Source organism: Onychomys torridus, chromosome 17, assembly GCF_903995425.1.
Source record: "Onychomys torridus chromosome 17, mOncTor1.1, whole genome shotgun sequence".
Taxonomy (NCBI): Eukaryota; Metazoa; Chordata; class Mammalia; order Rodentia; family Cricetidae; genus Onychomys; species Onychomys torridus.
Genome location: NC_050459.1, coordinates 35,091,401 through 35,119,212, shown reverse-complemented (window position 1 = coordinate 35,119,212; position 27,812 = coordinate 35,091,401). Strand labels below are relative to the sequence as shown.

General features: G+C 36.7%; 1 protein-coding gene across 17 annotated transcripts in view; it reads right to left on the bottom strand.

Annotated features, from left to right (window-relative positions):
• Pcm1 (pericentriolar material 1) overlaps window positions 1-27,812 on the bottom strand; it is a 96,560-nt gene that overhangs the window by 9,306 nt on the left and 59,442 nt on the right. For 6 of the 17 annotated variants that reach the window (XM_036166599.1, XM_036166597.1, XM_036166601.1 and 3 more), the window contains 9 exons: window positions 17,384-17,569; window positions 12,003-12,175; window positions 11,534-11,665; window positions 9,030-9,150; window positions 8,016-8,174; window positions 7,485-7,624; window positions 4,741-4,875; window positions 1,474-1,671; window positions 393-455 (listed from right to left, as the gene is read on the bottom strand). In XM_036166599.1, coding sequence (XP_036022492.1) covers window positions 393-455; window positions 1,474-1,671; window positions 4,741-4,875; window positions 7,485-7,624; window positions 8,016-8,174; window positions 9,030-9,150; window positions 11,534-11,665; window positions 12,003-12,175; window positions 17,384-17,569 — 1,307 coding nt within the window. The remainder of the gene's footprint in view (window positions 1-392; window positions 456-1,473; window positions 1,672-4,740; window positions 4,876-7,484; window positions 7,625-8,015; window positions 8,175-9,029; window positions 9,151-11,533; window positions 11,666-12,002; window positions 12,176-17,383; window positions 17,570-27,812) is intronic. The other 11 variants (XM_036166600.1, XM_036166605.1, XM_036166608.1 and 8 more) reach the window with 5 other exon arrangements.

Here is a 27,812-nt window from a genome sequence, read left to right as displayed (position 1 = left end):
GCTTTCATAGCAATAACAGCTACTCTGTAATAATATAAATTACTCTGACAATCTAGTTTTGTTTTAAAAGAAAAACTGTGCTGGGTGGTGGTGGCACATGCCTTTAATTCCAGCACTCGGGAGGCAGAGCCAGGTGGATCTCTGTAATTTCGAGGCCAGCCTGGTCTATAGAGCGAGGTCCAGGAAAAGGCACCAAAGCTACACAGAGAAACCCTGTCTCAAAAAACAAAACAAAACAAAACAACAACAACAAAAGCCAAAAGAAAAACCATGGTTTGTAATAAGAAAAGACATCTAGTTATATACTTGTAAAAAATATTAAGATAAAAGCTTTTACAATTTTGTTTTGTTCTAAAAGCATTTTATATTTATAGACATAAATGGGCACTTACTTTGTCTTCATCATCAATCTCTCCAGCAGGTGAGCCATGATCTCCTTCAAGAATCCTTTTGGCCTAATAGCAAGTAGAATTCAGCAAGAATACTTATGTAATTCCAGTTTTTCTAATCTTAATAAAGAAACCAGTAAATCAGCCTTTGTTACCCGTCATTTTTCACATCTAAACCACTGAAGTAACTTACTCAACTGTCAAAATTATTTGTCTGATGCACACCAATCTGAGACATTAGCTTATCATTTCTCTTTAAAAATTTGTTACTGATTAGTTTTATAGATATGTACTTTATCACATCTCCTCTTAAAATCAGTACACTGAGCTTTCTCTCTATGGAAAGCTTTCCCCAGTCTTCCAGTCTTAGCTCATATCTCAGCCCTGGGGAGTCTCATGAGACTGCCTACTTAACGGGACTAAAAGACTTATTTCCAGGAACCTACGATGGTATTCTGCTGCTTTATTTTCCTTATTAGTAGCAATGGTTGAAGTGGATTTCTGTCTAGAACAAAACCAGGAGCACTGAGGAGAAGACTCTAAGTTAGAAGGGTTTCTCTGTCTCGCGGTCAGAGGGTAAGAAAAGGGGATGCCCATCTAGAAAGCCTCCCAGTAAGCCTTCCATTGCAGAACTAACTGATCAGGATCGCATGAAGAAAAACTAGAGATGAAAAATGAGACCCTAGTCAATGGGCAGATGCTTGTTGGCTGGAAGTGACTTCCTGGTGACACATATTCTCAGAGGCTCAGTGGCATCTGGCAACAGCCATCATAGGGAAGCTGTCCAGGAACCAGATCCGGGTTCTCTCCTCTCTGGAGCTCTTAGTAAGCAATACAAAAGTGAACTGGACACCTCACAATTCACAGTTAGCATCAATTCCTGTCTGCACTTCTGATCTCGCCTTTGTGGTGGAATCCTAAGTTTCGTATGTAGCCCATGTACTGATTTACAAATTTGACTAACTGGTTTTATGAAAAATAACTGTTCTTGTTGAGGTCAAATGAGTTTATTTACTACTAATAATCAAGAACTGTATTTACAGACTAACAACAACTCTTCTTAAAGGCACAACTTGAAATTTACCTCTTTTGCATAAGACTGTATCACTCCAGCTGCTTCCATTTTCCTTTTGCATCTCTGTTTAACAGCTATACTATTATTATCCAAGTCTTGCATGAGCTTAAAAAAAGCCAATTCATTAAACAACACTTCAGATATCTCTACAAGAAGATCTTCTCCACAGTCTTTCAGTTTTCTGCCTGCAAATTTTGCTAGTGAATCCTATTTAAAGATAAAATAAATAATTTTAAGATCATCGTAAACTTCAACTGTGGATAAAACAATACAGGTGGTTTAAAAGATTACACTGTAATAGTTGCTTAGAGAAAACCAGTATTCCTAAAATTTTATATGTATGTATGTATACACACACACAATTTATGTTTTTTGAGATTTTAATATTATACTTCTTTCATTTCCTCCCTCCAAACCCTCCCACGTACCCCTCCTTGTTCTCTTTCACTCTGACTTCATTATATTGCTACACACATTTATGTATGTATACAGAAATACATAAGCAGAACCTGCTCAGGCTGTATAATGTTACTTGTATTTATGTTCTCACCTACCCACTTAATGTTAGCTTTCTGTACATGGTTGAGATCTCCTGGGGCTCCCTTTGTCCACATTAGCATGTCTACTGTTGCTGTCCTTGTCCCTAATACTTTCAAAGTAATGGAAAACAACACCAAAGCCATGGCTATATAAAGACAAATTAGTATTACTATGAAATATTCTATTACAAAGCAGGCATCCTGCTAGCCCCACTTAGAGTATACACAAGGGAAGGAAAAGAATATATGGTATATATACCATATATTATATATACATAGAAATATAGTACTTTCTTAATATAATTCTTGGGCACAAATGAGTAAAACCGACTCCTAATCTCCCAAAAGTTCCCAGAGAGTACATGTTGGGACTATATATGTACTACAGTAATAAAAGATTAAATACTATGTGAGGATAAACTGTCTTCCTCATCTACATGGTGCCAAATTGTTAGTTTCTTCCTTTACATTAGCCAACCAGTCACTCTCATTGAAAATTTTCTACAGAATAAGCTTATAAGTATTAGTTCTACTCAAGCTGAAACACAGCATCATCAAATGAGTAACTGTGCTATTTTATATAAAAGACTTCCCTTTTTCTTTCTTGCAAAACTATGGGCTATGCTACTTGGAGAAAAGGTAAGCTCCACTGCTGTGTCACTTTACCTACTGCCCCACAGAAAGCAACACAGAAACACTAACTAGAAACAGTCACAGAAATAGCATGGATGCTGAGACTTGCAACCCAAAACTTCTCAACAGATCTCAGAAGAAAAAACCACAAGTCAATACTGTAAGGTCTAGCTCATGATAAAAATTGGAGATGGAGGGGAGGGGAGGGGAAGGAGGGAAGAAAGGGGAAGACAGGAAAGAGTCTAAGTAATATTTAAATTAGCTTTTGTTCTTTAATAGACATGAAACTGTGGAAGAAGTCAGGAAGGAAATGAAGAAAGGCAGTCAAATTTTCTTAGAAGAGCAGCACAGACATTGATTAAAATTATGAGTTTTAAATAATTTCTATTTTAACCATATTCTAAAATAGCTATTTCTTTCTCTTTGAAATAAGCTAGCTGGTTAAATTTATAAAAACTCATTAACCATAAGTTATCTTAATTTTTTTTTTACTACTTCAGATATTGCCGTAAGAATACATTAATTATAATTTTTCTAATAATATGCTAATAAACCCTACTTGTACAAAGTACAAAGTTACTGATGAATTATATACCTTATAAATTATGTATTAAACAAGAGTCAGAACAATTTTGAGGTTATTACTGAATTTGTGCTTTAATCTTAATACTACCAAAATGGAAAATTATAGTGAAGGAAATTAGTATCTAAGCAAGATTTTAAATTAGCTAACAGGTAAAGTGATAGTACCTCACCCAAAAATCAGTTTAACTTCTGCAAAGAAAGCAAGACAAAATTTCATAGAAAAACTTCCCAGTAAGAGGAAAGAAAAATGTACTATCTAATCTAGAGTAGCAATACTCATCAATAAACTGTCTCAATGTGAACATATTCAGGTGATCATAACGGAAATGATTTTTATTATGTGGAGTAATTAAGAGTCTTTACTTACCTAAGAGTACTGCAACTTGAGCAGTACTGACATTTAGGATCAGAAAATTGTTTCAATAACTATCATATAGGTTTAGCAGCATGCCTAGCCTCTACCCAATATATCTCTTTCTTCTTTTCCTTCTTATCTCTCTCCCACCTTACTTGCTATATGAAACAAAACATCTGCAGACACTGTCAAATGTCTCCTGGGACACAAAAAAATCTTCTTGAGCTAGGAACCACAGCCTCAATATAATTTAAAGCTTCAGATTATCTGAGGGTTAGAAAGTGATTACTAGAGGCGAGGCAATGTGGGAGAGAAGGAAATAAAGGAAGTCAGATAACAGGTACAAAACAAATAGAAGGTTCAGTGTAATTTGCTTTGTCAGAGTGGCATGCCCACAGTTCACAGCAACCCATAACCTTCACCTATGTCATGACTATCTGGGAGAGAGGAGCTTAAAGGCTTCAAATAGAACTGATAAGGAGAGTGAAATGCCAGTTATCAAACACATACTAACAGTTAAAAGAAAAATTAGCTATGCTCTAAACACTTTCTCTAATGAGAGGCTGGTTTTCTAGCTTTGAAAATTTCCCAGATTATTTAAAATTAAATCAGAGCATGCTTTCTAAGCATTTCAGTCTTGAAGTATTCTTATTGGTAGAATATCAAACCAGTTTTAAAATTTTCTTCTTCATGTGTATGTGTGTGTATCTATGTGGGTATGCCAAGTGTGTGCAGATGCCTTAAAAACAACAACAACAACAACAAAAACAAAACAACAAAACCCAGAACAGAACAGAGTGGCAATTTCCTAAGCCCCTGGAGCTGGAGTCACAGGCAGTGTGAGCCACCTTGACAAGGGTGCTGAGAACCAAACCCAGGTCCTCTGGAAAAGTAGCAAGTGTTCTTAACAGCTGAGCCATCTCTCCAGCCCTTTCAAGCCAATAGACTATTACTGGAGTTAGGACAGGCCTTGGAGATGGCCATGGTAAATAAAAATACAGAAGGTCTTCTTACAATTTTTAACTAAGTAAAGAGATAATATTAAAATGCCATCTAAAATGAGTATTAGAATGGACTTTTGAATAAGTTGTATAATATCAGAATACAACAATAGAACCCTAACCAAATGGTACAGATGTAACATATATACAAATAAACTCTTACCTGTAATATACTTCCTAGTTGTTTATGAAAGAACTTGACAAATTCTTTGCTCTCATCATTTTGTTGGGTAAGGGTCAAAACCATACGTCTTACTGAAGTAAGAAGTTGAGAAGAACATACTTCATCCATGTGCTCCTAAGAAAAATCCTAGTAGGTTAGGTCATAAACTCAACTATTATTTAAAAAATAATCTACACAATTTGAAATTTCTTTCTCTTGGATAGTTTCTCTCATTTTCCAGAGAGACATTGGAAAGATCCCTAAGAGTGGCCAGTCTCTACAGTATACACCCTGAACAGTTTGGCGATTTTAACCCACACACCAGAAAACGACTAATAAAAGAAATTTCCTGTTCTAATACTTTCCATCACTTCCCTTCTGTACTAAGGAGAATTATGCATGCCAATCCTTTAATCTGTCTATGTTTTTGTTTATAGTTCATCATTTCAACTATGTATCTATAGTGGTTTAAATAAGAATGGCTTCCAGAGACTCGCATAGTTGAATCTTAGTCAGAAGGGAGTGGACCACTTTGACAGGACTAGAAGATTTAGGAAGCATGGCCTCGCTGGAAGAGGATTCTTGGGAACAGGGTGTTCAGGTTTCAAAAGCCCATGCCAGGCCCAATCTCTCTCTGCGTGTGGATCAGGGCTCTCAACACCTGCAGTATCACACTTGCCATGCCTGCCGTCATGCCCCCAGCCATCATGAGAATGGACTAATCCTCTGAGACTAAGCAAGTGCTCAATTAAATGCTTTTTCTTGTAAGAGTTGCCATAGTCATGGTGTATTCTAACAGTTGCTAGTTACTCCATCAGCAACAACTGTACCCATACCAAAAACTAAAAATGCCTCTACATAGATGTCTTCCTAACTTCAATGCCACTTAGGGCAAATCTCTTCTTAACTGTACCTTAAAAACCTTATGAAAGAAGACCAAATGTGGTGGCATGCTTCACTTGGAGAATGAGGCAGGAGGACTGTTTTAAGTTCTAGGCCAACCTGGGCTACATACCAAAACTGTCTCAAAAAACCAAAACTATATGTCAGTTATGAAATAAGCCTAAGCCTGTTTAGCTACTCAAGGACAGTCTAGAGTAGACCCGTAACGAGTAATCTCAAGGTTCCCATTCCTTTTCTGCTATGAATTCCTTAAACAGGTCCTGTCACTATTTTCCAGGTCAATTCCTCTCTCCTCCTAACAATGAGGTGGCTAACCTACATGATACCAAAGGCTGACCTACGTACATGAACATATATATATACATAAGTTCATGTGCAGAGGCAGCTTCTTTCTGCAAGGAGCCAAAGACCAGCACGTGACTGTGGTGTTGTGTGTTTTCCTTAAGATAGTGTCTCACTTCATAGCTAAAGCTGACCTTTGACTCTTGATTCTCTCTTGCTTCAGCCTCCTGACTACTGGAATTACAGGTGTATACCACCATGCTTGGTCTCTAACAAGTCAACATAGACAACACATTAAAAAGTTATCTAACATTAAAATATCATCAATAAAATAAACGTCATCAACTAAAATGCCACTTTCCCAATACTCTAATCATTTAGAGAAAAATATTTAAAATGACTCTAACATCTGGAAGGTTCCTCATTCTTTCCCCTTTCTGACTTCCCTTCTTTAACACTGCGTGTGTGTGTGTGTATGTGTGTGTGTGTGTGTGTGTGTGTGTGTGTCTGTATGTACATCACACTTGTTCCCAGGGTCTGAGGCCAGAAACTGGCAGAAAATCCCCTGGAATTGTACTTACAGATACTTGTGAAACAACATGTGAGTGCTGGGAACCCAACATGGGTCCTCAGTAAGAGCAGCAAATTCTCTTAACCACTGAGCCATCTCTCCAAATACACGTGAACCTGATTAATAAAACATACTACTGGATGTACAGATGCAGTTTAAACCCAGAACAACAGTAGGTATATCCTACTCTTACCAACGACAGATCATCTTCACAAAAAAAAATTGACAAACCTGAGTTAAATGGCATTATAGAACAAGGCTTTTTTTTTTTTTTTTTTAAAAAAAAAAACCTTACTGGCCTTTTGCTTAGAAATTCTAGTTTCCTATTTTTATGGCTTTTCTGTGTGTATGTATACGTGTGTACATATGCGGGTGTGCAGTCTTTGTGCTTTTTAGTGTTTTCTGTTTGTTTTGTTCTATTTTGGTTTGTTTATTTGCCTGTTTTATAAAGAGAAAGAAAAGCAGGCATAGAGTTGGATTGGTAGGGAGATCTAGGAGGAGATGAGGGAGGGTAAACAATGATCAGAATACAATGTATGGAAAAACTATCTATTTTTTTAAAAAGTAATGGGAAGAAAAATTTAAAATGAGCCTGATGACAATACATTTTATAATTTTCCATATCTGGGTGAAGTGCAAACTATGTTTTCATTTCCAATTTTTAAAATTTCCAACTTTTGAAATTTTTACTTTAGATAAAAAGAGTGCAATTTTAAAATTCTTATTTTAAATGAAATCATAGTATGCGATTTCAGAAAGCAATTTGTTTCTTCAACTGGCCTAGAAGTCACTGTGTATACCAGGTTGGCCTCAAATTCAGAGGTCTGCTTGTTGATGCCTCCTGAGTGTTAGAGTAGCATGCAACACCACACCCAGTCATATTCCACTTGCACGTTTTTTTCTTTGCCCTGTTAATGTTAACAGCACTATTTACAAGTAAGTATATATGGTCACTGTTAGTAATTATATAAGCTGGTTTATTTTTTACCTTCAAAAAAGGAATGACTTCTTTCATAATTGCTTTAATTTGGCGGTCCAGTTGTTGAGTATCAATTCTAGGACACGGGACAGCAGAAACGTCACTTACAGGCTGTGGCGAAATGTGATTCTCAATAACGGGAGTTTCTACTTTTTAAAAAAAATGATGTATCAGTGAAAGCCAATGATATTATATACAGACATATATATACATTTATATAATATTTTATAGAATGTTATAATAATTTTATGCTAAAATAATACAAAGGAAAAACCAAGTAGTTTTAGCAGTCCTTATAATCAAAAGAAAGCAGTAATAAAACCAGTAATATTAAAAAGGGCTTTAACTTTTTTTTTAAGCACAGAGTGGCAAGTATATAGTTTAGATTAGTCCTGAATTTGTAATGTAGCCCAAACTAGACTTAAACTATAATCCTCCTGCTACAGTCTCTTGAGTTATGGGATTATAGCTATGCCCAGCTAGCTTCAGAGTTTCTGTATGCAACTCTGACTGTGACTTCTGATCGCTCTGAAAACCCACCTTCTAAACTGCCGCCTGTGGCAGTGGCAGCAGCACCATCTTCACCCTCAGCAGCGCGGCAAGTAGACCTCACATCTGGGTTACTTCCAGTCTCAGTCTTCATGCGTTCATACTCTCTCATTCTGGCTAAGGCCTGATCCAAGTGGATCACAGTGTTACCTGAATTTGGAACAGAAATATTCCGAAAGTATGTAAAAGCAAATCTTGCCCCATACTCTCAAAAATATAAAAACCTGAACACAGGAAGGAGACTTAGCTTTTTCCAGGACCTATTTTTATTTATGTGCAGGTATATGTATGCGTCTGTTAAGTAAATGCCACATGTGTGTGGGTAGCCCACTGAGGCCAGGAAAAGGTGCTGGTTCCCTTCAAGCTGGAGTTTTAGGCAGCAGTGAGCCATCTGATGTAGGTGCTCTTCACTGCTGAGACATCTCTCCAGCCCAGAATTAGCTTTGGAAGAATTTCCATTTACGGTGCTAATGAGGCACTTCATGTACAGCATCATCATCAGTTATTTGTCTAACCCTTAAATTACCCTACAAATGACAACACTTAAGTAGCTCGCCTCAGACTGCAGAACCAGTTAAGTAAAGGGATTGGTACAAAATTTGAGTTGTTTTTTTTAACCTCAACCCATTAACTTCATATTTTTATTGAAAATACGTTTGGAGAAAACCATGGATTTTCCAATAACTAACTATATGATCTTTTTCCTTAAAGAAAAATAAAATTCCATTAAAAAAAAACCCAAAACACTTTATTATTCGTATTTGAAGGGTCTTTGTTTTTCCTAAGAATATAGCCAATTAGACAAGAGTCCTACTTCAGCAGTATGTGCATAGCTTAGAGAGTGGATGATTTTCCCAAGGTCAAGGAATAAACAAAAGTCATGGATTTAGACTGATGGATATTTTTTGTGTCTATCCTAGTTATTTCCTTATTTAACTATCCAAAGTCTGCCAAGAGATCATGATGTAAAATCATATGTAAGATTATTAAGAAAGCTCTGCTTACCTAGATCATCTGTTGCAAAAGGTTCAAAGTTGGAAGATCCAGACATGACACTCACATTATCAGCATCGTTCCGTTCACTTATTTTGTGTGTTTCTCTTTCAAAGTTCTTCTCAAAAGTTTCCTAAGTTAAGTAAACAAAAATCACTAAATAGTCCATCTAAAGCGTTTCATAAATATTAAAAAATCAAACACAGAAACTTCTATTTCCATAAAACCATACATCTAAAAGAGATAATAAGAAATTGCATGAGTATTCTACCCAGACAAGACCACAATGTAACCCAAGTTATTAAAGAGCCATTAAAAAAATTAAAATATTAAGTAACCTTGGAGAACTTCTTTGCTAAATAAAAATAAGAAAGCCAACTCATTAAAAATTATAAATTGATAGTAACATTTTAAATTACCTTTACATTTTCATGGACACTTTAGATTCTTACTATATGTATCTCATTGTCTTATATGTGAAGAACATGACATTAATAATTTTATAAAATTATACTTTATTTGGCACAGTTAACATATAATAATGTACCCATTTTAAGTATATAGTTTGATGAGTTTGGACAAATGGATAAACTTACATAATCAGCTTCTCTAAAGATAAAAGACCATTCGTTTGACACAGTGGTTTTAGTCACAGCACTTAGGAAACAGAGACAGACAGATCTCTGTGAGTTCACCAGCCAGGTCTATATAGGAAGTTCTAGGTCAGCCAGGGCTACCTGTGAGACTCCCTCTCCAAAAAATAAGTATAATATATGTCATATCTATAAAGATAATTTCCATCAGCCAAGGTCTTTTTGTATCCTCTACAGTTAATCTCCATTATCTGTCATCCATATAATTTCTGTCACTTTGTATCAGTCTTTCCCAAGTTATCTCAATGTCCCTAATCCTTACTATAATCTAGTAATTTCTTCCCCTTCCCCAAATGAATGAATAAATACATAGACAATTGTGTCATTTTTCATTTCTTGCAAAGAGGAACATACCATTTTCAGTTACTTGTAATAATTTACCAAAGTACTAAGTACTCATTTCCAAATTTATATTTAACATTATAAAAATGAAAACTATGGGACTGAGTCTTTCCCAAGTTATCACAATGTCTAGTAATCAGCAAACACCAGGTTCAATGAGAGATGTTGTCTCAAAAGATAATATAGAGAGCAATACAGAGTGTCAAGGAAGACACTCCATGTCAACTTCTGGCCTCTATACACAGGTGCACAAACACATATACCACACACACATTCATATACACATTATAACACATACACATCTATATGTGTACAAGCAAAACAAAATATAAACTTTATAATTTTTATGGTAGCATAAGATTTAGAGCATAGTGAAGAACAATTTTCTTTTTTTTTTTTTTTGGTTTTCTGAGACAGGGTTTCTCTGTGTAGCTTGTGCCTTTTTTCTGGAACTCACTCTGTAGCACAGGCTGGCCTCGAACTCACAGAGATCCGCCTGGCTCTGCCGCCCAAGTGCTGGGATTAAAGGCATGCGCCACCACCGCCAGCCGTGAATAACAAAAGTTAAGGAGGAATTGTCTTCAACATGAGTTTAAGAGTAAAAAAATAAGAGAAAATCCTCAATTGTTTCAAAGCAAATTATTCTTATCTGAAAAAGAGACAACTTGAAAAAACAAAACAAGAAACAAAAAAAACAAAACAAAAAAACCAAAAAAAGACAAAATATCCTTTTGGAGAAATATATTCTGAAAAACATTATGTTAACACTATAATAATGAGAAAAATCACAACAATGTTATTCCAACCCTTTACCTATAAGCCGATGTCTGCTAATCAATTATTCTATTCCTACTGAGATCTCTGGGTGCTTGAGTTATTAAAAAAAAAAAGCATGTGCTATACAAGAGCTGAATCAACATTTGAACTTATAAATAGGCCATTCCCAAGTATCTAACATAAAAAAGTAGCCTGCCATTTTCCATGTGTCTAAGTAGAATACATTACTTTTTTTTTGAGCTGAGGATAGAACCCCGGGCCTTGCGCTTGCTAGGCAAGTGCTCTACCACTGAGCTAAATCCCCGACCTCTACATTAAATTTTTTTCTTGATCTTCTTTTGTCCATGTTTCTCTGTGATCTAACTGCTATTTGTCCTACTAATGGTTCTGAAGAACACAGCAAAGACTTATTTAAATGTCTAATAAAGATATGTATGGCTATTGCAAGGTGTTTTGTTTTGTATTTTTGAGACGGAATTTCTCTGTGTAACAGCGTTGGCTGTCCTGGATCTCACTCTGTAGACCAGGCTGGCTCTGAACTCAGAGATCTGTCTGCCTCTGCCTCCTGAGTGCTGGGATTAAAGGTGTGCACCATCACCATCCAGTTATTACAGCATTCTCAATCTATCATTTTTTTTAAAAGCTCAACATCAACTATATTAGGTAAGGCTACAATCTGACAAACTTCAACTTTTGTTTATTATACATTAAAAGTATGTCCGCATTTAACATATATTGGCTTACATCATCAGTAGTAGCAAGGCTTTCACTTGGAGTAAGTTCTGAGTTTGATGCTACCCAAGTGCCAGAATTCACAGATTTTACATTTTCTCCTTCTTTTTCATCACTTTCAGAAATATGTCTGGATACAATATCCTAAATAAGGAATAAATAAAGACATTTATATACAACACACACACACACACCATTCCAAATTTATGTTGCAAACTTAAAAGCAGAGGTAGATAGGAGAAAAAATCAAGTACTTTTCATAGATTAAATACAAGGCACATACATACATACAAACATACATACATATGCATGTAAAGATAACCTAAAACATACTGAAGCTATATAAGAAATTTAAAATAAAATGCTGCAAAAAGCCGAAAAAAAGTCTAAACACATAGAGAGCAAAGATGTGCTCCACTTAAGAAAGCAATCATATATAAACATGGAGTAAACTGATAGAAGAATATGAGGTACCAGATACCTGCAATGCATATAAAGCCCTCTGTCTCAAGTAGTCTGTATTAAGTAGCTGCAGCTCATGGAAAAGTTCAATAAGAAAATGTGGACGAGACTCATTTTGAGAAATTAATGTAGCTACTTCAGAATAAATAGTATCCCGTAAAGCTTCAAACATGGAAAAATCACTTCCAGTTTCTAGAAGATAAAAAAAGATCAAGAAAATAACAACAACATAAAACCTTCATAATAACTCCTATTAATCTATATCATTTTCTAAGCTTTAACTGAACACAATTAGGGCTTTTAAAGAAATAATCTTAAAACATCGAGATAAGTAGTATGTATTAAAATGTTTAAATTCAAGAATAGCAATATCTTAACTGAAAATTAGTATTAACTTAGTTTCAATTTTAGAAAATTGACCAGGTGTGGTGAAGCCTACCCAGCAGTGTGGAACGTAAGGGCTAAAAGTTAAAGCCAGCAGCTGGGGCTACAGAGCCAAAAACTGGTCTGAGAACTACGCCAAACCCACATTCAAACAAAACCCGGAAAAGTATATGTACTTCACGGGACTAATGACTGAAAGCTATAAGCACTGAATGCAATAAGTTCAATTAAAATAATTTTGGTTTATTTTGGTAATATGAACTTCAAAATAAAAAAGGAAATCCATTTATTAATGCTGAAAAAAAACCAATGCTGCAGCTTAATAATTCACAATTATGCCATAACTGCTTAATTTCACTACAATGTCATATTTACATAACTTGTTAAAATCAGAGCAGAAGGTGCCCAAGTACAGTTGCCAGTTTTACAGACATTCTACATCACTATATTATTTACCTAAAATACTGCCACAGAAACTGTTGACAGCACTTTTAAAGTCATACTTTTTTGTAGAGGTGTGTAGTGATGGAAACCAGTCCCAGGCCTCACACCTCTGAATCATATGCTTAGCCCTAGACTGTTTTCAGGGTACACACAGGAAATGTGTTCTCTCTAGAAACAGAAACAAAGACAAAAGCAGCCCACACCCAAATTTTGTGATCTTTCTGGAACAACAGTAGAACTGCAAGTATCTAGTTACTTTTTTTTCAAGTAATGATTCTAAGAAAAAGATAAAAAATGTTGAGTGTTTCAATGTATGTCATTTATCTGAAAAGCATGAAAAGAGCATGAAGATGTAATCATTTTTGCAGAATAGGGATAAGATAATGCAGCAGTAATGTATGCTGATTAAAAAACCCCTCTGCACTAATTAGCTAAGCTACATGACCAGGTATTAAATCCCACAAACATAAGAGTAAAAACATGCAACCTATCCTATTATTCCTTAAGACCGCTATGCATTTTAAAAGGTGATATATTAAGGTTCTCTTAATAGTTTCAAAATGTCCACATGTGATATATTAAAATAAAAGTAACATTAACTAAAGTAGGAATGAAAACCAAGAAATCTCTACTTCAAGGAAGAAAAATCCAGATCAGGTACTATTTGTTATATAAACTTTCAATCCATATACAGCATCTTAATTATAGTTTAATTTGTAAAATATTTCCTTCAAAGCTCTAAGAAAGTAATGTATTTATGGCTTAATAGTTTGATATGATAAAATTATTCTATAATAAAATTACTCCTAATTAATTACAACCTTCAACTCTTTTTTAAACACAATCAGGAGGTTTAAATTTCTCCTCCTAAACTAAATTAATGCTAGAAACCTCCTCCCTAATCCTGATTCTTCTACTGTAGGTTTGGGTCCTGTTTTACTTGACATTTTCGTTACGAACCGGGCCTTTAGCAGCTCACTCAACACTCTCGCCATTGTTTAACTTTCATTAGAGACTCCTAAAAATTCAAATAGGACTTTACTTTCCATTCACATATTGCTGCAAAAGGAATGAAAATGTTTTTATAACTATGAATCATATGAATCATATGAAATAAAAAAATCCCTCTCATTACTGCTGTGGTAGGAGATAAAATATTTTTGTAATTCTAATTCATATAAGACTGTATCTAATACAAATATGTATTCTGGAATCAAAATAGCATTTTGGGATATTTCTATTATTTATTATAGTCTATACCCATCATTGCTGGGTTTTATTTTATTTTACTTTTCAAATATTGACTGATAGTGAAAAATAAATAGCTATGGAATAAAAACGCCTGTATCTACTTACAAAACAAATTAATGCTTCTCATTATTTCAGATATATGAAACAAGTAACTTTCAAACACTATCACAAAAACAGTTTCTGTTACTTTTACAGATGTGTTAGCTAGGTTTTATGTTAACAAAACAAGAAAGGCAGGCAGTTTTGCCAACAGCAAATTATAAATGTAAGACTTTAGAATGTGAGTATTTCATCTTTATACGTTCAGAAACATAGATATACTAAGTTAAATCCAGAAAAGAAAAGAAATCCAAGGGTTAGGAAAATGGCTCAACAGTCACGAGTACTGGCTGTTTGCCCAGGATTCAGAGCCCACATAGTGGCTAACAACTGTCTGTAGCTCTAGCCCCGGGCATCCAACTCACAGACATACATGTTGGCAAAGCACCCACATACATTAAAACTAAAAAACAAGTTGGGTCTGGTAGCACAGGCTTTTAATACCAGCACTCAGGAAGCAAAAGCAGGTAGTTCTCAAATTCAAGGCCAGCCTGGTCTACACAGAAAGCTCCAGAAGAGCCAAGCCTCTGTGACTCATAAAATAAAACCAACCAAACAAAAAAATTAGGATAACGTAAGGATTTGAGGTTCAGTAAGTAAAGAAAGGTAAAAACCATGGACACCAGAACTAAGCAGACTGCTACCTGGTGCTTCATCACATGTACTTCTGTTAGATTTGCTAGACTGTTCTAGCATTTTAGCATGTGCTGGAGGAAAGGATAGACACGGGATGAACATAAAATGTGTACCTGTTGTAAAAACACAAAGCGTTTATAAGTGAATGAGAAAAATCAATTAATTAAAAATGTTTGCCTACAGTGACATGCTATTGCAAGAAAATGCTATATTTGGAAAATTCTCATTAGATGGGCTAGAGAGATGATTCAGTGGTTAAGAGGACCCATATTCGATTCTCAACACTCACGTGGTGGTTCACAACCACCTAGAACTACAGTCCCAGAGGCACTAGTCAGTCACGTGGTACATAAACACATAAGCAAACAGAACTTTATTTTGTTTTAAAAAACATACTTTTTAAATTTAAAAATGGGAAGTAAGCTCCTTAAAGAAATTCTGCTATAAAGTTGCTGTGACTAATGATGACAGTCACAGTGAAGCATTGTCTTTTTTTTTTTTTTTTTTTTTTTTGAGGAGAGGGAGTATAAAAACACTCTGACACTCCTATAATTCCCGTGGGAGAAGAGGAAAGCATAATCCAATAATAGCAGTAAGTGCTGTACTCTAATTAGCATGTTATAGGCCAAGTTACAACAAGCATCAATAAACAATGTAGAAAATATTAGGAGCACAGTAAATGAAAAACATGTCTTTTAGAGTATTAATGAGTAGCATATTTAGCATATTTTTACACTCAAACTATTTAATTCACCAAAATTCAATAATTTTTTGAGACAGGTTATTACTATGTGCCCCTGGCTGGTAGACAACTCAGTATATGGACAAAACTAGCCTCCAACCCACACAGATATGCCTGTTTCTGCCCTCTGAGCACTGGAATTAATGGCATGTGCCACCATGCCGGAACTTACTATTTTTTTTTAAATCTGACAATAAGGTCTGGGATACTAAATTTCCGTGGAAATAATAATACTAATTTTTATTAAGCCATTCAATTTTGTGTCCTTTCTCAACTCCCACCCAACTCTTTGACAATACCACTGCTGGGTAAAAAATAGTGACAGGAGATGAAAATTTAAAAATTTTGTGGGGTCCAGTACAATAGAATCATTATTTTTTCCAAAAGAACCCTGTACTTTACAGTTAAAATGTTCAGTGCTACTAACTCCTAGCAATATGAGCTTGAGAAAGCCATTTCAAAATACAAGCAAAGGTGAAGTTTCTATTCTAATTACAAAACTAACAACTATCTACTACATCCATTTCAGAAAACATAAATGAGTTTATAGTTCATAAAACCACTGCAAATATTTTGATATATTTCCTTCTATCCTTGTTTTCCTTTACATTTTATTCATAGCTGGAATTAGACTGTTCAGCCAACACTAAACCTTCAATTTTTTCTCACTTCTGCTCCCTTAGGGTGAATTCCAAAGAACATATCCTAAGTAAGGGCATCATTTACCAAATTTTACAAGAAAGTACAATTTCATATTGCCAGCCTTTTAACAGTGCTAGAAGAAAACAGGTATCTCCCAATTCCACAACTGAAAAACAGAAGTAAAACAATGGCATTATGAGGCTCAAATGACCTGGTGAAAAATTCTATGAAACAAAAAAACCTGTAAGTAGTAACTATGATACAAATGGTAGCTGAGATCATTTTCACCAAAGGAGACAAATGAGATTATAAATCTATATTTACCAGCTCTTTCTATGTATGTGAGATGTGCCTATTCTTTGTAAATCACTAACTTACTGGTGCTGACTTAAAATGATGACAGCCATGACTCCATTTAATGAACACTTGCAGAGAATGTTCCACCTATCATGTATTATACAAACATTCAGTGTAAAAATACAAAAGTAGTTATTTGCTACCAAAGCACTCAAAAAGATGACACAAACATCTAAAATCATTTAATACTACATCCTGTGACTCAGATAATAGAAAAGGTTCATACAAGGCAAGAATGGAAATGAAAGGGAAAGCTGGCTAATCTTCGACTCAGATACAATTTTGAGATTCCAGAATTAAAATTTTATTTAAGAATGAAAGGAGCTTGGGGGGGGGGAGATAAAAAAGGGATGGATGTGATATGGAAAAGATAACAGCTGATGACTGGTAAGCTGACAGATAACATGGCAGCCATGGGAATGCTCTAATTCAGCATCGCTAAAAGAAAAGAGTTTAAGGCAGAGGAGCGTGAGAAAGGAACCAATTCCTTGATGGTCACATATGTTATATTAAGGGACACACACTTTAGCACAGGCAGGATGCAGCATATGTTTTAAGAAAGGAAGTAATGAGATTTCATATCAATCCTAGTTAGGTAAGATTTTCAGAATTTCAATTAGGAATTCCATATTAATATCAATGATTTGTTTTAAAATAATTTTAATGTGTCAGAAACATTAAAGAGATCACAGCAACAACAAGTATTTCTAGTTTACATTTTCTATGATGAAAATCTTTCACGAGACAGAAATCTGTGAAAGCCTATTATTAAAACTTGCTTTAGTATAGCTTTTCAAAATAAGGTGAATTCCTTGGATTAAAATAAACAAAAAAGAGGAACATACCTGAAGATATTTCTGCAGACCTACTATATTTTATTATTTTTTCCAGCTGTTCATGATTCTTTCTGCTGAATAATTTTGCTTGAACAGGCTCTTCAGTCTGGGCTGAATGTCTGTTCCTACTTTTGCAAGGCTCCCATGTGCTAGACACACTGGCACTCTCACACCCTCGGGTAAAAAAGGTGACAGCTGTTATCAGTTGCAGCTAACCTGACTGGAAGGGAAGCTCATTCCCACAGTAAAATTGTACAAGTAACTCTCAATTCAGAGTGCTGTAACAGCCTGGCATGAACACAATAGAAAATCATGTCTTAGAAGGAGGAGCAACAAGAATCAATTCCAACAGTTTATTTATCTTCTAATAGTCATCAGAACACCTTGACTAAAAGTACAGTTAAGAAGAGAAATCACAGATCTGAATTCTCTTCCAGACTCCAACCTAACACGTTTTCAATTTTATGAAATACAAAACAGAAACACTCTACTACATTTTCTTCCTAAGGTTTTTAAACTTCATATTCATTGTTATGTGGTACAACTCCATCTCATTCTATATAGATGGTTATATCTATCCTCCTCCCCCTGAATTAAAATCAATTATCTTGATCAATATATTAACCCTCATATTTTACTGTATCTTATTTTTGACATTGTTTTAGTTCCTATTCCAAAGTCCTTTTTATTCTTTTGGTCACAGAAGTTGTACAGTATGTTCAATGATTTGGTAAGCAAACCCCACTTAGCTTCTTTTCTTGACCACTCTTAGGTATTTATCCTTCCATATACGATGAGAGCCTTTTTGTTGGTCAGTTTCAAAATAACCCAAGGCAATGCAAAGTAGACCAAAAATAAACACACTTAATTTGAAGAAAACTTATATTTAATTTTATACATTTTTTATCTCAGAAGTAGCTATGTTTTCATACTTAATCTTTTTTTATATTATCCAAAATAAATAGCTTTTTATAAACCTACTACTTTTCTTGCTAACAAGAAAAGTGTGTGCCCACTTATTCAGTTCCCAGGTATTCGTTTACCTTGTTAACATTGGTTTTTCTCCAGTATCTTTGGGGATTGCCTAATATAAAACAAAAACAAACCAAAAAAAAAAAAAAAAAAAAAAAAAAACCTAACAGAAACAAATATTTCTCTTTACCAATAGTTATCCCAATTATTTCTGGTCCTGAGATAAACTAAACAGGCTGGTAATAAAAAAGGGTCCCTTTTTAGTTCCCCATTCTGACAGAAATGTCTGTGAAGTGTTTCCATTCTACAGTGCAATAGGCACTAATGAATGGCTTTGTTGTCCTTAACTCGCTTTATTTTGTTTCACTAGGAATGACTTCAAATCTAACCTACCACGATGAATATGACTTTTTTCCTTTTAATACAGATTTTCTGGTAACAAATCATGAGAATGTTTCTGAAATTATACAGTCAACTGTCTAATATCCTTTTGATATATTAGCAGTTGCTAATACTTTACTTTTTCTTTTGATACACAGTTTTGAACTTGTAGCAAACTTCCTGCATTAGCCACTTTACCTTTGAATTTTACACTGAGATTGGTTTGTGTGTATGTGTTTGTGAGTATACCTCACAGCTGAGCAGTGTGGTGCACACCTTTTATCTCAGCACTTGGGAGGCAGAGGCAGGCAGATCTCTGAGGTAGAGGCCAGCCTTGTCTACATATTGAGATACAGGAATACACATAGAAACCCTGTCTTGTTCACTAGTGTCTCTGCCTGTTAGTGTCTCCAGGAGATCACTACTGGGCAGACGAGAAGGGCCGAGGAGAGGCTGCACGCACCTTGTCTCCCACAGCTTCAAGACTAGACAAGTGAAGGCAGGACCTTCACTGCTGCGTCCCCTGACCAGAGCAGCTGCTCTCACGATGTCGAGTGAGTGCCAAGTGCTGTGCTGTCTCTGCCACATCTTCTGTGCTTTCAAACCTCTTCTATTTTTAAGGACATAATTTAGGTTAGGATTTCTTAATCTCAAATTTGAGTTTCTGTTTTTTTTTTACTTTTTTTTCCAGGATGACGTCCAGTCACAATTATTCATTCTGAATGAAACTTACTGGGAAGAGTTCTCTTAAAGGCTAGTTTATTACTGTTAGTCACATAAAACAGGTCCATTAATAAAGGGAATGTCTACCAAAAGTACGTGGAAAATGATATGAGTACCATACATATGATCGTTTGATTAACACAAATTGCTCTGAAGAAAAGTAAGTATGCTAACCTAACAAGATTTATAAAAATGGAATTAAACTTTTGACTTTATTACTGAATCACATGAGAAGTATTAAATGAATTCTAATTGAAATTAAATATAGGTTATGGATACATACAAAATTCTCTTTGTGTACTTTACAAAGGGAAACATGCAGTCAACTTGCCCCCCTCAAAGAGAGAGGAAGAGAGAGAGAGAGAGAAATACCCTACAATTGAGATGCTACGAAGAGGGATATGCTGGTTGGTTTTTATCCACTTGACACAAATCTAGACATATTTACAAATAGGGATTCTTAGCTGAAAAAACTGTATCCATAAGACTAGCCTATAGCAAAATCTGGGAGGTACTGCTGATTGATGTGGGAAGGCCCAGCCCACTATGGGTGGTGCCAACACTGAGCAGGTAGTCTTGGTTGAAGTAAGAAAACAGACTGAGGGGCTGGAGAGATAGCTTAGTGGTTAAGAGCACTGGATGCTCTTCTAGAGGTCCTGAGTTCAATTCCTAGTATCCACATGGTGGTTCACAATCATCTGTAATGAGATCTGGTGCCCTCTTCTGGCCTGCAGGCATACATATGGACAGAACACTGTATACATAATAAATAAATCAAAAGAAATGCTTTAAAAAAAAAAAAAAAAAGGAAGAAAAGAAAACAGACTAAGCAAGCCAATAAGTGAAGTTTCTCCGAAGCATCTGCATCAGTTCCTGCTCTGATTCCTTTTGCTGATGGGCTTGATGTGGAAGTGTAAGCTGAAATAAACCTTCCCTTCTCAAGTTGCTTTTGGTCATGATATTTTACCACAGCAATAGAAACTCTAAGATAGAGGGAAAATAGCTGTCTATCATAAGTAGATAAGATTCTCTTTACTAAAGACATTATACATTTTGGATGCAGGGCATGGTAAAATTAAGCTGGAACTGACTTGGAAACTTCTTCCCTTCTGGCTTTTATAGTGCTTAAAGATGCTATGCAGGCCAGTGGGGAGGAAAATAATCCATCAACAGCCCCACCTAGTGGTGGACCATGCATGCTGCAACACCCACCTGAAGTCACTGGTAAAATGGTGGCAATGTGTTATGGGGTAAACTGATCTCTGACTGGATTTGAGGCTTGCTCCACAAGAGGGAATTCATACCTGGTACTGTAAACCTATTTCAAAAAGTCCGCAACCAGAAGATTATAGACCCTACATGGGAACCTACTACCAATGTTTTGCTAAAGGACATGTTCTCAAACTGTCTTCTAAATATTATGCTCATTGCCATAGATTTATGCTGCTCTAAACTTTAATCAGTTAAGTTTTTTTTGCAGTGGGCATAGGTTAATGCAGAGGCTCACAATAGGTTGAAGTTCTATGAAAGTAACTGTTAAGTGTTCAGCATTAATGGGACATCTGTTAGTCTCCCAAGCAGGGAGGCAGAGAGACTATAGGAGCCAGAGACTTGGAAGGACCACTGTGCAATGCTGTCTTTTAAACATGATAGTTTCATTAACTCAGAACAGCTATAGCTACCTGCATATGTTGCCCATAAGATCAAGCCAGTCAACCATCTACCACTGATGGGACAGGGACTCTTGAGGCTCCACTTTCACTGAGGAGCTATAGACAGTTGGTGGTTGCTGGGAGAGGGTGAGGAACTTTTCTTGGAGTAGGGAGTAGTCACTGGTAGGTTGCTCACGCTCCAGTGGTTGGCCCCACACCTATGCTTAACACAGCCAGTAATAACTGTATTCACTGAGCGTTGAGTGTGGTGGTTTGAATGAGATGTCCCCAATAATCTCAGGCATTTGGTACTTGAACCCCAGTTGATGGCACTGTTTGGGTGTGAGCTTAGAAACTGCGTCACTGATGGAAAAGGTATGTCACTGAAAGCAGGCTCTTGAGAGTTTAAAGACTCACACTACTTTGAGTTCACGCTCTGTTTCCTGCTTGTAGTTTAAGACAGAAAATAAGCTCTTAGCTTCTTCCTCAAGTTGCTATGGCTGCTGCTTTCTCACCACAATGGATTCTCATCCCTCTGGAAGCTTAAGCCCAAAGTAACCCTTCTTTCTATAAGTCACCTTAAGTCACGGTGTTTTAGCACAGCAATAGAAAAATAACCAATACAGTGAGTTGTTTTAAAAAAGAAGAAAAGGGCTGGAGAGATGGCTCAGCAGTTAAGAGCATGGGCTGTTCTTCCAGAAGACCTGGGTTCAATTCCCAGCACCCACATGGCATTTCATAACTGCCTGTAACTCCAGTTTCAGGAGATCTGACACCTCCACACAGACATACATTCAGGAAAAACATGAATGCATGTGAAATAAAAATAAACATTTTTTTTTTTAAAAAGAAGAGGATATGAAGGAAGAAGGATGCGTTTGGGGATAGAGTAGGAAAGGGGAGTTGGTGTTGGGGTCCAAGAATGAGTAATATTTTTTAAAAGAGTAGAGGACTAGAGAGATGGCTCAGTGGCTAAGAACATTTGTTGCTCTTCCAGAAGACCTGGGTTTGTTCCCAGCACTGACACAGTGACGACACATAACCATCCATAATTCCAATTCCAGGGAATCCAATGGCCTCTTCTGACCTCAAATGACACCAGCCATGTAGTGCCCACACAAACATGCAGGTAAAACACTCATATATGTAAATTAAAACAATCTAAGAAATTTTTTTTAAAGAGGGAGGGACCAGAGAGGTGGCTCAGCATGAAGGCACTTTACTGTGTTACCCTGGGAAACAGAATTTGATCCTGGAGCATATATAAAGGTGAAATGAAAGAATCAATGACATGGAGTTGTCTCCTAACCTTCACACATATGCCACAGTGCATCTACCTGGGGACTCTGACCCAATAGTGTCTGTCTATCTCATAAACACACACAGAGAAGAGAGAATAAGAATAATATATATATATATATATATATATATATATATATATATATATATATATATATATAATAAATAATTTTAAAATAATATTTACAAAGGGAGGAAAAAGACCCATGAATCCCAAATTAAAATGATTAAAGGCAAGGGCTAGGTTTCTTTTTATTTTTCATACTATATTTTAAATTTTATTTATTATGTATATGTTTAGCTGTGTCAGCCTGTAGAGGTCAAAGGACAACTTTAGGAAATCTGTTCTCTCTTCCTCAATGGGGATCTCAGAGATGGAACCTAGGTCACTAGGCTGAGTGGCAAGCATCTTTACCTGATGAGCCCTCTTTCCTATCCAAGATCTGGATTTCTAAGTTAAGGTACTAATGTGTGACTAATGAGTTATTTCTAGGGCATTTGGGGGTTGTGTTGGGTTTTGTTTTGTTATTGAGACAGTATCTCACAATGTGCCCAAGCTGGCCTCAAACTTGCAATCCTCCAGACTCAGCCTCTCAAATAACTTCAATTACAGATGTGAGCAAGCAGGTCAAGTTTCTTCAAGGGGAACAGCAGAATTAGTAAAGGTTAATAGTCCATGTTAACACTGGCCGAGTGAGACGGCACTGTGAACGCGTGAGTACACGTGACACTCTGAGGCTCTCATCTCTCCTGTCTGTTCACATCTCTCTCCTGTCTGGTCACTGGACTCCACATGACTGGAGCAGCTCCAAGAAGCAGCAGCACTTCTACTGATGCCTTCAGTGTCGGGAAAGGCAGCAGCCATGGCGTTCTCAAGGCCTGCATATATCCAAACAGCCACTCAAGGAGGAGCTGACCCACTCTTTAGCAGCTTCCTGGAACACAGGGCTGCTATGCGGCCCATTCTCACTTACAATCTATCCTCTCTCTGTGGAAGGCTGTCTAGAAAGAAAAAAAAAAAACATGCATGCTTCCACCCTCACAGCTTCTAATGAAACAGGAGAACTTTCTGACTCACTTCTGTAGTACACCAGTGGACTATAAAATGGCTAAAGATGAAACTGTCTCTTGGATCACTTTGTTTCAGTGTTGTTCTGGAGTCTTAGTACAGTGTATACTGATTTCTTTAGTACAGGCTAGCTCCAAAAGTCTGTATATTTCTAATGAGCTTATAAATGTCAATGTTCTTTATCAATGGCTTATATTCTAAAAAGCAAGAATGTACTTGAACAATTTGATTCTGTCATATATAAATCAATTTTAGTGCTATCCTGTTTGATTCTGCTGTGGAACGGGGCCTTAACGATGGCAGTGAATGCCAGCTGAACAAATGTGATTGTATTATTTGGGCAGATATTTTTAAAATTACACACGAAGGAAGACAGTACAAAGATCAGAACAACAATCTTTGCCCTAACATAAAAAAGCTGAACCATATATATGGCAAAACAGAATGGCCATAATCAGCAGTACTAATGACAGCAAATTTTGGTACAGACGCTGTGACAGGGGAACTCTTATATACTGCTGGTGGGCATGTAAACTTGGATAGCAATGCTGGGAATCATTTGGGAAGTTTCTCAAAAACAAAACAAACAAACCAAAAAACCCCTAGAAATAGCCATCTGATCCAGTTATCTGACTCTTAGGCATATCCTCAACAGACTACATCCTATTACAGAGACAGCTGCATTTTAATGTTCCCTACCACTCTCTCCACAATAGTTACTAAGTGGAATCACCCGTCTGTCTATCAACTCACAAATGGATAAGAACACATTACAGTACTACTCAGCAGTAAAGAAAAATGTAATCGTGATTGCAGGTTAAATGCAAAGAAGTAGAAAAAGAATTAAGAGTGCAGTAGCTTAGGTGGAGAAAACAGATGTCACATGTTCTCTCTTACATGCAAATTCTAGCTCCAAATCATTTGTCCCTTGTGTGTTTAACTTGGAGCACAAGAGGAAGCCAGAAAGGGGCATTTTTCAGGTGGAGTTGGGCAAGGACGCTACTGGGAATAGACAGGCTTGGGGAGCATGGGTAAAACCAAGGGGTTGTAAGGAAGGCCAATCCAAAGGAAGGGGGTATGGGAAGCCCTATTAAAGCCTACTACCTCAAAATCCATTTGTAAAATATAATTGGAGTTATAGTAGACTACATGTGCTATGAAAGAAGAAAAGGGTATAGTAGGGGAGGAGGTAAAGGACTAAGCAAGCATGGAGGTGGGGACAGAGTAGAATAGGAGATACAGATTGTGAATTAACCAAAGTGAAGGAAACCATGTTAGTACGCTAATTTCAAAAACAAAAAGAAATGTCTGCATGGAATTACCCTGCACTGGTGGACAATGTAGCTCCCAGAGGGCATGAATTATTATATGAAAATTGCAATGTAAGTCAGGAGATGCCTCCCTACGATTTATTGGTCAGGGATATTCCAAAGGTGTACAAAATACCACAGGCTATCCTCAGTTACTCACTGTGTTGATTACTTTTATACTTGATATACTTTTATATATTACTTGACACAAGGTAGGGTCATCTGGGTAGAGAGACTCTCAGTTGGCCTATAGGTAAGTCTCTTGGTCATTTTCTTGATTAATGACTATATAGGAGGGACCAGCCCACTGCGGACAATGCCAACACTGGGCAGGTGGTCCTGGAAGTTAGAAGAAAACAGGCTAAGCAAGTCAAGAGGAGCAAGCCAGTAAGCAGCACTCCTCCATGGCCTCTGCTTTAGTTTCTGACTCCAGGTTCCTGCCCTAACTTCCCTTCACGATGGCTTACAACTGAAGGCTGAATTAAAGCCTTCCCTCCCTAAGTTGCTTCTGGTGTCAGGGCACTTTATCACAGAAAAAGAAACCCTAAGACACCCACCACAACTCCATGATAAGACCCTATTGCTGAAGACAGCACACACTATGGTTGTAGGCCATAGAGGTATCAATCTCAGTCCAACAGAGGAAACTTTCTTTGTTTTGGTTAGCTTTCATAATGCCAGACAGAGCCATGAAGGTTGCTGAGAGAGAAAAGGCACCTGTGATCTTACCCAGTGCTGGATCCTGCATGCCACAATACCGACGGAATGCCCACTGGTGCAATACTGACAGTATTTGAGGAAATTTCATGCCTGGTACTATAATCTTGATCAAAATCCCAAGGCTTCAGAGGTCTTAAGCCCTAGAACTGAACCTGCTACTGTTATTTTTCTAAATGGTCATTGTAAAATTGCCTTCTAAATGTCTATGTTTATATCCATAGATGTAAGATGCTCTAAGTCTTGGTGAGAAATGCTGAAAAGAAACGGAGTACTCAGTCCTAAATAGTGTCTTTATCAACAGCATCTCCTAAGTCCCAAGGCTCTGGGTAGGTCTCAAAAGAGATGGTAGCAAGAACGTAAGGGCCAGAGCTGTCTTCCAGATATGACACGGTTACAGAACTCAGAAATCCACAGCAGATAAAGCAACCCTGCACAAGATCAAGCCAGCCAAACTCTGGCATGGACAGATGGGAGAGGTACTCTTCAGGCCTCACTCCTCCTTTGTTAGGAGTAACTGGCATTTGACCACTGCTGGGGGAGAAAAACTCAGTCTTTTTGAAGGTGTTTCCTTCCACTGGCAACTTCTTGTGCTCCAGTGAATGACCCACCCATATGTGCAACACTAACTGGACTTAGTGGGGTATCAAAAAAGACAGTCTTCTCCCTCGTTGGCCATCTGAAGGCAAGATGGGTCACCAGCAGCTCTACAGAGTTACTCACAGTTCTAGGCAGGGTTCTTGTGTTTTTTCAAGCCTACTCGACCAACTACGGTCTGATCCAGAAATATAAACTGAACAAGTTTTCGCAGTGATTCCATTAGTATGCAAAGGACACAGGTTTCATAAAGTTGGACTAAACAACCTTTCTTGAATGGATTATTCAAGGCCATCTACCAGTGAAAGAGATCGTGCAACTCTTTGTCACAAATAAAAAAATTTTAGACTCTTTCAAAGGAAAAAAAGGACAAAGTTGGGAAGGTGACATGTTGGGGAATATATGGGCAGTTGTTTGAGGGAAATGGGGTTGGGTTGTTTGATATTTCATTTTATAGAATATGAAATTCTCAGGAATAGAGAAAATTCATAATTAAAAAAGAAATAAAGGGGTTTCACAACAATAAAGATTTCTTCTTGACCAACTAAAGCAGGATCTGTATTTTGTCTGCTTGTTTATTAAAAAGGGTTTTAGTAGGTAGCCTAGTCTGACCTTGAACTCTCAATAATCCTGCCTCAAGATGAATCAGAATCTCTACTTAAAACAGTATTCTATGGGAGTCCATATGAAACTTTAAGAAGTTTAAGGAGTACTGCCCCCCAGCACATCAAATTATCTAGCTAAATGAGAGAATGTTACAATAAAAATTGCTCACATTCCTTCAGTTATGTATCAGAATATTTGTGGGGACAATGAACTAAGAAATCAAAAATTATGTGATTGTTCATAGGGTCTGTCTCGGAGAAAATTAGCATGATTTACCTGAATGGATCTCTGGTTTAACCAACGTAAGCATGTGGTCTTTATCTACAACATTCCAGAGTTTAACTGAAAAAAACTGCTTTAAATCTGGTGCTTTGGTCAACTTTTAAGAAAGGTAGAGAAGAGCCTACTTTTTAAAAGCGAGTACACTAGCAGTGCTCTAAAGGGAACTTGAATCTGATATCAGTAACCAAATTCAACGAAGCACAGTTCATCTTCAAGTAAGCCTGCTCTAAAAGTGGTTCATTTATGGACTAAAAACAACGTGGAGCGGGGCATATAGAAAGTGTGGTGAATGTGGTAGTTCTGGCCGTTGATACTACTGCCCTCCTGTAACTTTGGAGCTTAGTCATTATTTTTTGAATAGAGAGAAAGCAATACAGACACAAGGAAAATAGTAAGTTCAAAAGATCACACTCCACCACAGTGGTTATTATCACATGAGCTTTAAAATTCCATGTTTTCGATGGACAGTGGTGGCGCATGCCTCTAATCCCAGCACTCGGGAGGCAGAGACAGGAGGATCTCTGTGAGTTCAAGGCCAGCCTGGTCTACAGAGTGAGATCCAGGACAGGCACACAGTCTCGAAAAACAAAAAAAAAAAAAAAAAAAAAAAAGAGAAGAAAAGAAAACAAACCTACCACCACCACCACCAAAACCAAAAACCAAACCAACACTATATTAAGAATTAGAAGGCTATTAAAGACTCATCATGAATCTAAGAAGAAGACTTGATTAAAATTCAATGTAGTGCCCTGGTATGACACTACTAAAAGAGAAAAAGGAAAAAAAAAACAAAACAGTAAAAGTTCGGTATCTATTTTTCAGTAACATAA